General features: G+C 49.3%; 1 protein-coding gene across 2 annotated transcripts in view; it reads left to right on the top strand.

Annotated features, from left to right (window-relative positions):
• Positions 1 to 346: 346 nt before the first annotated feature.
• ahnak (AHNAK nucleoprotein) overlaps positions 347 to 15,742 on the top strand; it is a 35,666-nt gene continuing 20,270 nt past the window's right edge. Inside the window, exons 1-5 of one of the 2 annotated variants that reach the window (XM_080008298.1) lie at positions 347 to 486; positions 8,439 to 8,504; positions 14,887 to 14,944; positions 15,110 to 15,266; positions 15,388 to 15,614. In XM_080008298.1, the coding sequence (XP_079864424.1) occupies positions 15,110 to 15,266; positions 15,388 to 15,614 (384 nt within the window). In that variant the 5' untranslated portion in view covers positions 347 to 486; positions 8,439 to 8,504; positions 14,887 to 14,944. The remainder of the gene's footprint in view (positions 487 to 8,438; positions 8,505 to 14,886; positions 14,945 to 15,109; positions 15,267 to 15,387; positions 15,615 to 15,742) is intronic. The other variant, XM_080008299.1, reaches the window with a different exon arrangement.

Here is a 15,742-nt window from a genome sequence, read left to right as displayed (position 1 = left end):
GTGAAGTCTCATTGGTTGCCATTGGAGCTTTTCTTTATGACAAGCAGTAGGTGGGCCGAGCCACGGCCGTGAGGACCACTCCCTTGCACAACCACCCCCAAGCCCCCTCCCCTCCCCTCCCTCCCTCCCTCCCCGCAGCCAGGAGTCCTACCCAGATCCCCTGAGCCACCAGGGGCCATTCCGCTCAGCCTGGAGCCACACACACACACACACACACACACACACGCACACACGCAAGCACGCACGCAAACACACGCAAGCACACGCACGCGGGGCAGAGCACTGGGAGGAGAACAGGGAGGGGAGGGAGGGGAGGGAGCGAGGGAGAAAACGCCCTGGAAACTCTGCTGCGAGAGAAGTACTCCATGCGTGAGGGCGTCTGCCGGACTGGAAGCTGAGACTCGGAGGCTGGAGGTGCTTTTCTGGGGCTGAGACTCGGGGAGGGGATGCTCGGGCCGCTGTGAGGGCGCTAAATCTGCGCAAAAGGTAATTCGGCGCCTTTGTGTATATATATATATATATAGTTTTTTATCATGAATGCGGTGCTTTTTTTTAATACTTGTGTGTGCGTCGCTTTAAATGGCTTTGCTCTGCTGCGGACTTTCTGAAAGTTTGTGAAAGTTTGTGAAAGTTTGTTGAAGTTTCTCAAAGGTGATTGAGTAAACCACCACACCATCGCTGGAAAAGTAGTAATATTATGTCTGTGAGAGCATACTGTCATTTGGCTTTGGATGGTTCTGGAGTTACTCGGAGCGTACATGAGGAGTGGGTGTGTACACACGCACACACGCACTTGGGTGGAAATGACTTCACTTTTTTTTTTTTTTTTACTGTAAAACTGTGAAAACTACAGTGCGCGTCTTCATCGCGGGGGGAAAGGTGTTGTGTATCGGCTGCGGATGGGATTGCTGGAAATAAAACGCATGTTAGGTTTTCATTGTCGACTTGGCTGCAACGTGGATTTTCCTCATACACGTAGACACTAGGAACACCCCCCCCCCCCCACACACACACACACGCACACACAATACGTCTTAAAAGTGGAAAAAAAAAAGTTCATAAAAAAACAAACTTTTTTTCTACGTTTGCATAGTGTGAGCATTGTGACTGCATGGTTGTGCTTTTTTTTTTTTTTATTAGTTTGAAAGTTGTAAAACAAAAAAAAACGTCTCATAGAGCCCATAGTTGGAGTCTTGGGTGTGGATCTGCTTCACCTTCCACCCTCTCATTTCCACTCCCTCTGACTTCTGACTCCTCCCAGCCAGACCCACCCCAAAAAAACAAACAAACAAAAAAAAAGAAACAGGTTATGAGTACCTACAATTATTACAATAAGGCCTATCTTCTATCAGGAGTCTGCGAATGCCTATAATAATACGAGTGTTTAAATCCACGCTGTTGATGTACTTCTCTTGTGTTGCATTGTTTCGTGCGATGATCAGACATTGGCTTTGTGCGTGTTGGGCTTGAAAATTTGTGGGGAGAGAGGAAAAAAAAAAAAGAAGAAAACTTTGCATTTGTTAATCTGGGCCCCAAGCCAGGGTGTGCAGGGGAGGAGGGAAGAGAGAAGGAGGGAGGGAGGGAGGAGAGAGAGAGAGAGAGGGTGAGGGCGGGAGAAGCAAGAGAGTGAGCAAATGGGGGGGGGGGGGGGATGGGCGGGGAGGTGGGGGGTATTGGAATGTAGTGGTTTGGAAAGACAAGCTAATTGAAACCAGGTTTGAGGCATAGTTGGGGTGAGGCTTCTCGGAGAGTCCGGGGGGAGAAAGACGTAGTCTATCTTGCTTGAAAAGTTCAGGGCGTGCTACCCTGTCTCTTGAACGTTCTGCGTTTGAGCAGAGGCTTTCTTGCCTCTCGGGGGGGCTTCCAGGCGCGGCTTTTGGCCCCGGTCGCAGACAAGTCGCGGGCGACGGCGGAGGGTGGAGGGGCCGGGGCCAGACGTGGTGCTTTGTGTAGCTGGGTCGAAACTGCCATTTCCCTCTATGCGGTTGAGCTGCCTGCGCGGCTCCCTCCTGCCACACCCTAAAGTCATTTCTGCCGAGCGCCGGGGGGAGGCTGCCTCTCCCGCTCCGCGCGCCGTCGACGACGCGACGGCAAGTTTGTGCCGGAGCGCCTGCGAAGCGGCGGAGACTCTGGCATTTCTCAAATGGCATCGTGTCGAGGCGAGCGATCGGGACACAAACACTCGTCTCAAGGCTCAAGGTTGTTCTCTGCGGGCTCCGTGAAGAATTGTGTTTGGCGCCCGTGACATCTCGGCGGCCTGCGACGCGCCTTCCGGCCGTTTCGGCTCGGGTGTCCCCTTACATGTGGGGTTTTTTGCCCTCGAGCGAGGGCTGTGATATGCGACAAACGTAGGCCCATATCTAGGCCATGGAGCCTCCGAACCGGTTCTGAACTGTCTTCAGCTAATGAGGCCCCGCTTAGGGCAAGCGCCACCCGTGTGACGCCACCCGTCAGGCAGGCCACGACTAAAGCTACATTCATAAATCACCCCTAAGAAAAATAGGTCCTGCCACATGGCTGAGATGCGGCGGCCGGGACGTTAACAAGCCGACGGTTGAATCGTATCCCACCTGTGCGGCGTCACTCACAGTGGCTTTGGGCCCCGCTTGAAGCTTCCCATCTTTGTGGAAAACCGCACGACTCCGCCTCAAATGACTGTACGATATCCCGACGTTTGTCTCACTCCACAGTCGGGCCCCGCCGACTGGCAACATAGAGAGACGGCAAATGAGTCAGTCGTGCCAGTGTGAAACGGAAAGAGCTGGGACCCGAGCACACTTCCTCTGCCATTTCCTCAAGGGCCCATTGATGGGGGCGGTTGGAGGGTTGGACGGGGGGGGGGGGGGGGCTGATCCTAATCAGGCAAAACGTCTACTTTCCGTTCACATTGGCCCTTCGTTCGGGGGCCCGGCCGGCCGGTCGGACGTCCTGGAGGTGTTTGGGGAACCCCTCTCCCCTCTGGACGTCCGCACATGGGGTCGCACGGATACAACCTCGGCTTCCCCCGCGAGGGAACACACTCCCCCCTCTAGTCGCCCGGCGCATAGTGAGCAGTTTATGGGAAGCGTCCTTTTTCGGCCACGCCCTTCTTGACCATGTCGCACCGATTTGGAATCTTTCAGCATGCCTCAAAATGCCCTGCAGGGGTGGGGTGGGGGAGGCGGCTATCGATAGCACGGCTATGCTTCAGACAGTGTGCTCAAGTATTGTCAACAACCCCACGAGTCACACACACACACACACACACGCCCGCTCACACACACACACACACACACACACACACACACACACACACACACACACACACACACACACACACACACACACACACACACACACACACACTTCAGCCTGTTTGAATCTTCCCCCCTCTGCTCCACTTACAAGAGCAGCCTTATTCATCCCGACAGACAGGGGTCTAACAGTTCCCAAGTCGCATGTTGTAGTAACATGTCTTGCGGCGTTGGAATTTCGGAAAGCCGTGAGGCTGTTTCTTTGGGGGTTTTTTTCTCCCACTCGGAGAAGCTCACCGCAGCACGGTTTTTCATACAGGAAGAAAGGAAATAAAAAAAACTTGATCCCAAGTCTGTTTCTGCCAAGGTGTTTTTTTGGGCGCGTCTGTTACAACAGCGACCCGATGTCACTCACATTGCAACACTTGTTTATCTACAGGTGTGCCCCTCACCCCACCGCTCACCCCACCCCACCCCCCGGCTAATCATCTGTCCCACTGTCAGCCCCCTTCGCCTCTTGCTCAATTAGGCGTCTCACATGGTTTGTGAAAACAAACAGCGGCAACAGCTGAACAGTTATTTGGATTTGGACACCAAATCCCATCAGTGTCGAAGAGCTTGGAATGCGCGGACCCTGAGGCATTTTGCTTTGTTTTGGTTGAACTTTATCGGGCAGCAGATAAGAAAGGCACTCCTGACACTCTTCTCCCTCCCCACTCCACCCTCCACAACTCTGTACTATCGGTTTGGTTCTTTCTACTCCTTTGCATAACGTGTACAGCCGCTGACTGCTTTCTTTTTTTTTTTTTGGTTTTGCCCATGAGCCTTGCACTGACATGTCATATAATCTTCTTTCTCCTGAGGCGTGAGGACACTCATTATACTGACTTTGAATGCAGCTGATCACATTTCATATTTCTCAGCCTTTTTTTTCTGACTCTTTCTCTTTGTCGTCATCTTCCCCCAACGGCATATCGTAGCTAGTTAGGCCAGTTGTAGGATTTGCATGCTCAGCTCAACGCCTACTTCCAGCTCAAAACAGCTTCACTACCGCTGATTCAGATCCATACTCTACCAGTGAGTTGCTCAATGGCTCAAATGCTTATTTCTCCTCATAACCAAAATATGGCTTTTGTCTTCTTTTTACGTCAAGTGTTTTGTTTTTAACTGTCCCAACTGAACAACCTGAACAACCTGACTGTACACATTACCGTACAGTGAAACCTGCTCAGGGTGGTGTAGTTCATCTGTCCTCTCCACGTTGGAAGCGGCGTCCAAGTGCACTTTCCGTGCGGCCACGCTCTTGTTTGCGATCTCGTAAAGCCGAGAGTTTTTTTTTTAATTTTGTTTTATTTTATTTTTTTTCACCAGAGTTTATTCTTCAGTTTTTCCATTTTGCGCTCGGCGTGTCCTGCCAAAGTCACAATGGTCTAATCAGCAGCAGGCTGAGCTGGCGTCAGTGGGCGAGCGTCGGTCTTCTGCAGGAGTTGTGGTTTGGTTTTGTGCTCTGCGTGGACGACGGAGCGCTAAACAGAACCATTTATTTTGACGCGCATTCCTTTCATGTGCGTCACACATGAATGTGCTATCTGCTTTTCAGCAGAGAGGGCCGTCGGCCGGTTTGAAAACCCGACTCCGGCGTTTTTTTTTTTGCGCGGCCACTCCAAAATAATACAAAAAGAAAACGCACCAAAACAACGGGAACAAGTGAGGGCATTCTGTTCCGATACGGTCTCTCAGCTCACTGGGAGTTGAGTCCCATTTTCTCCGCCACACTGAGGCCTTGTTATTTTCCCATAATCAAATCTTATTCCAGCCACCAGTGCCAGGATCACATACAGTACATGTTTGAACTTTAATCACTGTCACATTGCTGCTGTTTTGGCCTGATTCAATCACGTCAACACAGTGGGCTTGGCGCTCTGTTTGCGAACCGGAGCTCCAGATAGATAAGACCTCGGATCTCCTGATGTGAGCCCGTGGGCCAGCCCAGAATGAGGGGAAAGGGGGGGGGGGGGTGGTCTTGTTTTCTCCTCGCTCCCTCAGCACAAAGGTGGAGCCGCTTCCCATTAATTTACGATTCGTTACGAAATGGTGATGGACGCCGAGGAGGAGAAGGAGGAGCACGGTTGTCGCTCAAGCGTTTAGCGTGAAAGTGGATCTTGATCTTGTCAGACCCCGTGTCGACACGCTCCGTGTGCCGCGCACGAGGCCGAGCGGCGGGTTCAAGCCCGTGTGCGTGTGCGTGTGCGTGTGCGTGTGCGTGCGCTTATCTGATCATGTGTGCCGGGAAGGGTTTAGTTTGAGCAGATCTCGCGGGTTTGTGGAGACGTATGGGATGGCCACATGGGGCGGAAAGGAAGGGTGCAGGAGGGGTGGGTCACAGGGGAGGGAGAGAGAGAGAGAGGAAGGGGAGAGAGGACATTTCTTTACAGTTAGTCACCATGGGGAGAGGCTGGGCTCCCTTCCAGCTGGCATGACTGCTCTGTCAAGGAATGTGTGTGACTGGAGGTTTGGGTGGGGCAGCGCCGTGAGCTGTGCCCTCGACTAGCAGAGCGCTGGAAGGACAGCAACATGGACAACCTCGTGCGCTGTTATTTTGAGCTTCCTTGGTTTCGGCTTCATGTGTTTCTTTATGCTTTAAGTCCCGGGGGGCGGGGGGGCGTTCACACTTGACCGTGTGTGTGTGTGTGTGTGTGTGTGTGTGTGTGTGTGTGTGTGTGTGTGTGTGTGTGTGTGTGTGTGTGTGTGTGTGTGTGTGTGTGTGTGTGTGTGTGTGTGTGTGTGTGTGTGTGTGTGTGTGTGTGTTTGTGGTCTGTGAAGTAAGACGTGTGAGGGCCCCATTCAGATTTAGATTGTTTTGGGGAGATTTCTTTGGGACCTTCCACCATTTATTCATGCCTCTATTAATATCTATCTATATTTTATATCAAGTCTTTGACATGCCTGTGTAAAACAGTGTGTGCATAAAGTCATTTAAGCCCTATTCTCATCACAAAGCATCCAGGTAGGTTTGGCAGCAAAGGCCGAGCCCCAGAACCGGCTATAGCTCACCAATTTCCATCGTATTTAACATCATGACCAGTAAATTAAAGTAAGATCTAAAATAATACACTTTTAGTTCCCACACCGACTCGCTTGGACAGTTTGCAGATGTCTAAAGAGTGTGGCGGCTGCAATGTTTACACAGCTGCTACAGTGCGATGTTCCTTATGCAAACGCGGTGACAACAGCGCGTTGGGCGGCCGCTCCCGGCTATTTCGGCGCCGGCCCCCGCGTGCGCGGGGCGAGCAGAGCAGCGGGAAGCGGACATCTGAGGTGACGTCCCCCTCGAGCGGGTTCTTAAACGACCTCTTCCAGACCAGATTACTGATCTGCACTAATTGGCCGTGAATTCAATTTTACTCTGGGCTTTTCCACGAACGCCGCGCTCAGAACAAAAACGCCGGGATGGTTTATGACGCATCCCGCACGTAAGCGCAAACGAATCAGCCGGCTGCGTCATTTGATCTGATCTGTGCTTGATCTGATCTGAGCTTTTCGCAGATGTTGGCGAGGAATAACCATTTAACTCACTTTCTACCGACTATTTATAGAGACCTGTGTACTTATAGTTAATGTTCAAGGGGGAGTCTGGGATTATCGGGAGAGCCTCACAAATACAGTTGTTTGGCATCATTTTGTTTTGAGTAATGAGCTTGTAAAGTAATGAGATTGTTGAACAACTGCAGGGTTTGGGGGTGAGGGTAATGACAGGGTTTCGTGAAAGAAAAAACGGTCTTAGAAGAATTTTTGCTACGGGACATGTTCCCACTGGTATGGGATGCCTGTATCAAGTCTGGTTCTGCTGGTATTGAGACACGAGAAGAAGAGGAGGCATTGTTGCACAATGCGCAATTGGGTCAAAGCAATAATCCAGCTATAATAAGATGCTGGACAAGTTAAAAGCCAAGGAAGATCAACGGCGCATGCAGCCCCCACTCCCGAGAGCCAAACACTATCCCGACAAATTGTACGGCCGCAATATATTTAAATCGAGAATTTGATTCGTGGACACTCTGTTCATTAGCCCCGTCAAATAAATAATGACATGTAGTCAATGGAGTGTTCCAGAGATGTGTCATGGTTCTACTACAATAGATCTGAGGCCCCTGAGGGAATTGTATCTGAGAGAATATTACGTCTGCTTTTCATAATCAAGTTATTTGCTCTCGTTTCTATGGAAAACAAATCCCATCAGGACTTTTAAAGGGCCAGACTGACTCTTACACAGGATTTTAAGCATTTATTATATCTCAATGCAATTGGAGGGAGGTTATGGCTTCCAGCACTAGGGGGCACCATGTATTTAGTAGTTATATAACTGACATAATGAAAGCGGTTTTAAAAAGAATTTATAGCCTCGCAACAGATTTTCCACTTCCCAATGGGCTTTTAAAAAAAATAATCTTTGCAGAAAAATACCGTTTTGATAACGTAATGTTTTGCTTGGACATTGTGTAATTTTATATGCCCCCAGAGTGCTGTGATTCCAGCACATCACTCTGATCTGAGCACCCAGGCTCGCCTGCTCAGGCAACTTTTCCGCCCCCCCTCCCGCACGCGGCCCCCGCATATCAGTTGCGTGGAATGATTCCATGTGAATAGCGTGGCTCTCGTGGTATGTTCCTTGCACGCCGCGTTCACTTCAGTGCTTCGGGCACACGTCCATTTCGCCGCTCTGTGTTGGAGTAAAGTGGACCGAGCCAGTCGGCACGGACTCGTCAGAGCCTCGAAAAACCTTGAATATCGGACCCCTGTTAAACGCTCGGGGTGGAGAGTGAGGCGGCTCTGAAAGCCACTCTGTTGGAGGACTACCTGGCCAGGAGCTGGATTTATTTACTCTGAGGGAGTGTTTTGCATAATTACAGAGGCAGCATCAATAGGCCTCACACAGACGGGTTAATAATTGAAGTCTGTGACGGATCTGGTTGATCATGATATTCTATTTGAGGTGAAGGTCAGTTGAGCCAGTAAAGTAAGATGGAAAAAAGATGGAAATCTAGCAAACCAAAGTCAAACAATGACGCTTGCTGTGCAACAGGAGAATGCAAACTTGGCTGAGCTACAGCATACATGATTAACCTAAAAAGATTATGATTTTTTTTTTATGCTTCTTATGGATTAGTGTATTGCCTCTAATCCCCGGTGTTTCTCTCTCCTTAGACTCTAAGAAGACGAGAGCTTGAAGATTTAGCCAGAGAGCCCTTGGCCTCGCATGAGCGATCCAGAGTGAGTACTCGCTTCTCATAAAGTGTTCGTCCCCCCCCCCAAAATAACATTGTCACGACGGGAAACATCCAACGTGTACACTTTGAGTTTCCGAAGACAAGAGGAAAAAAAAACCACACACACACACACACACACACACACACACACACACACACACACACACACACACACACACACACACACATTTCGTCCCGACTCGCTCGTGTCGCCAACGGGTGGTCTTGGTCTTGCTGTTGCGTGTGGTCGCCAAACGGGGAAAACCCGAGCGGTCCTGACGCCGAGCTCCGGAAAAACACTGTTTGCCGCCTCCTTCTGAACCTGGAAGGTCACGATTCCAACCGTTCGGCCCTGAAAGGCCTGCCTCATGGAAACCTGACACTTGGCTGCTTCTGCTAACTACAGCATGCCTCCACCCTGGCCTCCTTCACACCCTATCCCCCGCTCACCCTACCACCTCACCCCTTCCTCGCACGCCCCTCCAGCCGGGGTGCCACCACCTGTTTCGCCAACCCCCCCACATCCCGCCATCTTATGAAACCAGCCTCTCTGAAAGCCCGCCAAGCCTACACTGTTTGACTGTTTTCAAAGTTTGGCAGCTGCGACCGATTTATTCTTCGCGAGCTGAGGCAACGCAAGTGGGAGCGAGAGATGGGCCGGCCCCAAAAATCGTATGTGGCCCTCGGAGGCCCCCGCGACGCTCCAGCAGAACTGCAGAGGCGTGCCCAGAAATGTTCTGCGGTCACGGGCTGGTAAAGAGAGGCTTTTGTCCGGTCGGCTGTCCCCACATCTCTCCCCTGGCACTTTGTCTCTCTCTCTCTCGCTCTCTCTCTCTCTCTCTCTCTCTCTCTCACACACACACGCGCACACACAACACACAGCACACATCAAGCCAGGACAAAAGATGACAGACGTGCTCATCCATCCACTCCACCCGTCGTCGCTTCCTCCCTCTGGGATTTCGCCCCCCGCCACCAACCTTTCGGCCCAAAAACACATTTTGTTTTGCCCCTTGTGACAAACCTTTTGACGAACATTACCGCTCTCCCTAAAAAGCCCGCTTCCTCAGGAATGTCAAAATTTGTCACGCTCCGACATAAGAGGCGAAAGGAGAAAAGAAAAAAAAAAAAAAAGGGAGCGCTTGATTGTGTCCCCGGCCCCGTCCGTCTGTCTTATGATCCGGCGAACAGAGGCCTCCTTCTTTCCCCCTGAAATATCTGGTCACATGCTTTTCAAGCGGACACCTTTTCTGCCTCCCTCCCCTCCCGTTCTCTCCACGAATTGGGTAAATTCCTACTCTTGAGTCGTCCGCTTTGAGTCGTCCCATCATTCCTCGAATGCCTCACGGCGGCTCCTCACCTCGGGCACCTGAGCTTGATGAACGAACAGGGGGCAGCCAGCGCGGACCTGAGGTCGCCCCCTACAGGCCAGCCTTCCCTCCGCAGGCTCTGCGGTCACACTGCTGTGTTTTCATTCGTCCTCGGCTCTCTTCTTCCCGCCCGCCCTCCTCCGTTTGCTCGTCGTAAAAGAGGCGAAGGCCTGCATTCCACGGGAGCCCCCCCCCCCCCTCGTCTCCCCCTCCCGGTCTCCTTGCCCTTTGCGATTCAACGCCACCTTTTCTTCATCTCCATCCCGCCCTCCCTTTTTGTCGCCCCCTCACCCCCATCCTCCCCTTCCCCTCTCTCTTTCTCTCCCTCTCTCTCCCTTTTTAAGTTCCTTCCTCCCTTCGTTCCCCCAGCGACCCGCCCCCGCCACCCCACATCTCGCCGCCAGGAACATGTCGGAACTGTGAGAGCCGGGACAGCCCGAATAGTTCAGTCTAGATCATAAAGTTTTGGCCCCAGGGGGGGAGGGCAGGAGGTGAAGAAGAATGTGTGCTGTTGATGAGAGAGAGAGAGAGAGAGAGAGAGAGAGAGGGAGAGAGAGAGAGGGAGAGAGAGAGAGAGAGAGAGGGAGAGAGAGAGAGAGAGAGAGAGAGAGAGAGAGAGAGAGAGAGAGAGAGAGAGAGAGAGAGAGAGAGAGAGAGAGAGAGAGAGAGAGAGAGAGAGAGAGAGAGAGAGAGAGAGAGAGAGAGAGAGAGAGAGACTGGGTGCGGCCTGTTTGAGATGGGGAAGAGAACAACAGAGCAGGGAGTGGATGAGAGCACAGAGCTGTTGGCGTCGCCCTCCCTCCTGTAAATACCTGACGGAGCCGGCGGTGGCACCGCGCTCCGCCCGGGGGAAGGAAAACGCCCCTTATCTCGACCTCAACCGCTCTGAGAAGCACAGGCGGCTTCCACATCGCACTTCACTCCGCGGCGAGGAAAGCCCGGGTGGCTCCTAAAGCGCGATTTATGGCAAGCGAGCTGCGGCGCTCATGCTGCGCTCACTGCCAGAGAGCAGGAGCATTTCTAGCTGAGGCGATGCCATGGCGATGTTCCTCAGAAAGACTGGGGGGGGCCATGTGCACCCAGGTATTTCAGGCATGGTGGGGGGGGGGGGGGGGGTTTAGCTGGCAGCCAGTGCGTAGCGTCATCTTTGACACAAGCACCGTCGGTATCTCCCATGTTGTTGTCTGTGTGTGTCTCTAATCGCTCGCCAAGCAGGGGGGAGGCTATTTCAGAGAGTGGGCTCGTGTTACCCTCAAGGCATCGCAGGCATCTTCCGATAATTCCAATCAAGCAAAACGATGTCTATTTATTGAAGGGCGGTTCACACTGTGAAAAACGGGAAAATTAAAAGTATTCCAAAAGCCTGTATGCGTAAATTCACATATTTGAGGACACGTTCTTCACCTTTAAGTGCAAATTTCACGACTGTAATTCATGAAATGAAATTCGATGAAATGCCGGTACTTAAAAGTTTCTAAATCTAATAGCAGAATAGTAAGTTGTGTCATTAATATTGCATGATCAAATTTTCTACTTGACATTTTATTTATGTTTCGATAGGGGTCCGGCAAAAATAAAGTTTTTATACCTCTGGCCTCAGGCTTGTGAAATAGCCTTTGGCAATCGATTAAATAGATATGAAAACGAAATGAATACCGGTTTGATATGCATGTGACATTCCTTTTTCAGCCCCCTAATTTGCACACCTCACCGCCTTCTGAATCAATGTGAATGAATGTAGTAGTTCCCCTGTTCACTCAAAGACAAATCATTTATTCAAAATATTTACAATCTGAAGAGCGACAAGGTCGTTTCTCTGCTGTGCGGCTGTGTTTTACTCATACTCTGTGTGACGTGTATTTATGTCAAGGGACCTGTGATAACTCATGGATGTACTTTGTATTAGAAAGGAGCTCTTATAACCATAACTATACAGTCGGGCTAAACGTATTGGACGTCAACATCTATCGACATAACATGTGGAAGACCCTTTTAAATAATTTCCTGTGCCTAAAGGCCACAGATAAAGTATGTGAGCACGAATATAAACAACATTCCAAAGTCGGTCTGATATAGGAACATACGCAGGCACACGCACACACACACGCCCGCACGCACGGGCGAAGCACTTATGTAACCTTTATTTACCGTCGACCATTTTACATTCTCTCTTAGGGGTCACCAAAGCAATAGTGTCATCGAGATCTTTTTTTTTTTTTTTATTACATATTTAGGGACAGGGTGGTGTGTGTGTGTGTGTGTGTGTGTGTGTGTGTGTGTGTGTGTGTGTGTGTGTGTGTGTGTGTGTGTGTGTGTGTGTGTGTGTGTGTGTGTGTGTGTGTGTGTGTGTGTGTGTGTGTGTGTGTGTGTGTGTGTGTGCGCGCGTCGGGGGGGGGGCACGTGTTGAAACAGCTGTTTCTTTATCTGCTTCCCTAGTTCCTCTTGTTCCTCCGCAGCCTGTTATCGAGTGGAGCGGCGTGGCGGAGCGTGCTACCATAATAGCCAGACACCATTTGAACTATGTGAGCGGGGAGTGTCACCTTCACTCCCTCGCTCCACCCCTAGCTCCGCCCGCCCCGCTCCGCGGGTATGCTGGATTCGGTGGCTTACTGTGTCAATTATGTTATTTATAGGAATGCAAAAATAGTGCATGCCACAGAAAACTACAGCAAGCATGTATATACACTATGTTATTATACAGGGTTAGTGTCTGACTCGCAGAGGTCCTATTATTTCGATGTTATGAATTAATGGGAAAGGGAGGCAAGAATATTTCTAACATAATTGAAGCACCACAATGCCCTAGATGTTACTTGTGTTTTGATAGCTCATACTGATGGGATTTGGGGGAAAGGACACCTAGATGCAGCTGTCAGTCAAAGTGATAAGCGGTAATGTATGTGGAGATAGTGTGGAGCCTGGCCCGGTACCACCTGCGGCGAGACAAGTGGCGAGGGCGGCCATGAAGGGCTAGTTCCGCCGGGCGGCTCTTCCAGCCGACTGTAATGGGCGCGTCCGAACGTCTGTGAGCTCGGCTTCACCGCAAGGATCCCCAGGGGCCGCTCGGTCTCCCGACAAATAAGATTGATTGGTCCAAAGCAGAGTGTATTAAATTCATCTGCTTGCGTTCCAGAATGTGTCACTGTGAAGGTATCACAGGATGGAAACCTCATTTTTTCAATGTGACCATGACCAGGAGGTGGTTTGTATGAGCGTCCTATAGCCTTTTGACTGACAATTTACAGATAATTATTTACTGTTTAAAGTCCAAACCACATCAGCACAATGGATGAAACACCTTTTTTTTTGTTGTTTTTTTTTACCAACAATTCCACCGTGGTTTGGTCTTGCCTCCTTCATGTAAAAGGGAAACATTTGGCTCCATATATGTTTTTGGCCTCAGCTTAGGTATCAATGACAGAAAACAATGAATGGCACCTGGAAAGTAGGAGTTGTCTGAACCAACCCACCTAGAAGATTAGAGATTAAACCGAGAGAACACCTTCAACATGGAAGGCTGCTGTTGTCTTTGCCTTCTCTGCTCTCTGGTTGCCAAATCAAGCCCTTAAAAACACAATTGGTTGGCGGGGTGACTCATTTCCTGTTTCTTTTGTTCCATCCTGTTGATAGGCTTTTCCATTTATGTTGATCAGAGCCGAACGGACAATTCTTGCTGAAGTCAACAGAAATGTTGCGGTAAAATGGGATAAAAATAAATAATTTAAATATTGAAGTATGTTTGTTTTTTAAATGCCTATCCAGTATTAGTCACTAACAGTATATTTCAGTATATTGGCAGGAATACACCAACAGACTCTCAAAAGAATTTAAAAAAAACAGTATTTCACATTGTTAAGACTTTTCTTTCCCCCCATCCCAGCAGAGCACACACTATAGGATTTAGCAAGACGGGTGATCACGGGGGTTTTTGAGCGCACCTTTAACGACCCTCAAAACAAGAGGTGCCAATGATTCCAAAACCCTTTGCCACCTACTCAAAAGGCACGCAGCAGCACCATTATTTAGTTAAAATACTGAAACGTAACTGCTGATCTTTCATTCAATATATGAAACTATGAAAAGTGAAATGGGACGTCATGCATGGAAGCACGGCCCCGTGACGGTGATGCAGGGCGTGGCTCCGGCTGCCTGGTGTGATTGCAGGGCTAGGTCGGTATTGGATTGGTATTAATCAAACAATAAGTTGCCTGTTCCAAACAGGAGAGTGTGGGTCGGGTCGTCAGCATGTTGCTAGGAGCAGGACTCCCAGCGGGGACAGATGTAAACACACCATGCCGTCATACTGTATTCACTGTTTCGCAATTTGAGAGGACATTTTGAATACTCATCAGCTTATCTATGGGAGCTAATAGAAATATTATACAATTTTGCTCCATTGCCTATATAGTCTAAATAGTATTGCATTGCAAGGTAATGTCATTGTTCTTGTTGTCGATATCAAACGTCAACATGAATCGTCCACAAAATATTGTGCATGTGTGAGCATGGCTCTGTGTGTGGGTGTTAATGACAATCTTAAATGTGTGTATAATTGGGATTGCTTCAGCGTGAATGTCCATGCGCCCACGTGTTGAATTCTCTGTCAGTGCTTGTTTACACACAGAACGGTGGCTTGCATCATTTATGTCCTTTCATTTTGTTGGCATTTGAGAAGAGCTGTAGGCGCAGGATTCGGCTTCCCTCAGGGCAGGGTCTGACTCCAACCAAATTTCCAAAACACGGAGCACACCAAGGAAGTTTGGCAGTTAAACCCCGGTGGAATTGTCTTGTTGGTATATCACTGCCATCTAGTGGTTTTTGTAAGAAACTGAAAAAGACCATGAAATAAAAGTACCCAAGTTTCCAAATGTTGAACACATGCACATTTGTAATAATGCTGAAGGGTTTAAAGGATGGTAATCCCTTTAATTTGTTTGAATAGATTAGTTAACAAATGGCACAAGGTATAGTCACAAACAGTTTTCTAACTCAATCATTTTTATTGTTTTCCTGCAGGACAGCCGCAGCAGTTTTCAACCATCAAAGCAGATAAAAGTCAGAGTCAAAACACAAGGTATGTATATAGGTTCAAATAATTATTCGTTATTTTCAAAGTAGATGCCAGCAATATGTGTTTCAACATTGTGTCATATCTTCCTTCTATCTGTATGACTCTTCCTCATTCGTTCTGTATCCATCTCTCCATCTTTCTGTCTCTATCTATCTCAACAATATGAAGATGGCTGAGGAGGAGGAAACAAGGGAAGTGCTCTTTCCAGACTGGGAGGGTCCAGATAAAACTGGCCTGACCATTGAGCAAACAGGGCAAGGAGAAATCTTTGTCAAAGAAGTGAAAGGGGAGTCCCCTGCAGCACGGTCTGGAAGAGTGTATGAAGGTACAGCAATCCTTCATTCCAACATCCCCTCTTTGTACTATACCTTTGCGCCTTACATCAGATGGTTTTTCTTCATGCTCTCAACACATTTTGTTGTTTTCCGTCTTAACTCCGTTCACAGGGGACCAGATAGTGGGTGCCACCATCTACTTTGACAACATGAGCTCAGAAGAAACAGCAGACCTACTGAAGACATTGAACCGACACAAAGTTGGACTGAAACTACAAAACAAAGGGGACAAGTCCCCTGGCCGCTCGCCCCTGAGCACACCATGTCGCTCACCGATAGGCACATTGACATGGGAAGGGAAGAGTCGGTTTGGAGGCTCCAGTCCAGACATTGTCTTGGTTAGTTATTTTACAACCTAACACAATTCTCTTTCCAATATCTACATGACACACAAGATAGTAGAAAAATATGAATTTTAAAGAAATATTGCAGGTGAGGTGCATATACTTGTCATTCGTTTACTTAT

The sequence above is a fragment of the Zeus faber genome (genome assembly GCF_960531495.2).
Source record: "Zeus faber genome assembly, chromosome: 10".
Taxonomy (NCBI): domain Eukaryota; kingdom Metazoa; phylum Chordata; class Actinopteri; order Zeiformes; family Zeidae; genus Zeus; species Zeus faber.
The sequence above is the reverse complement of the archived record's forward strand: the minus strand, read 5'-3'. Positions and strand labels throughout refer to the sequence as shown.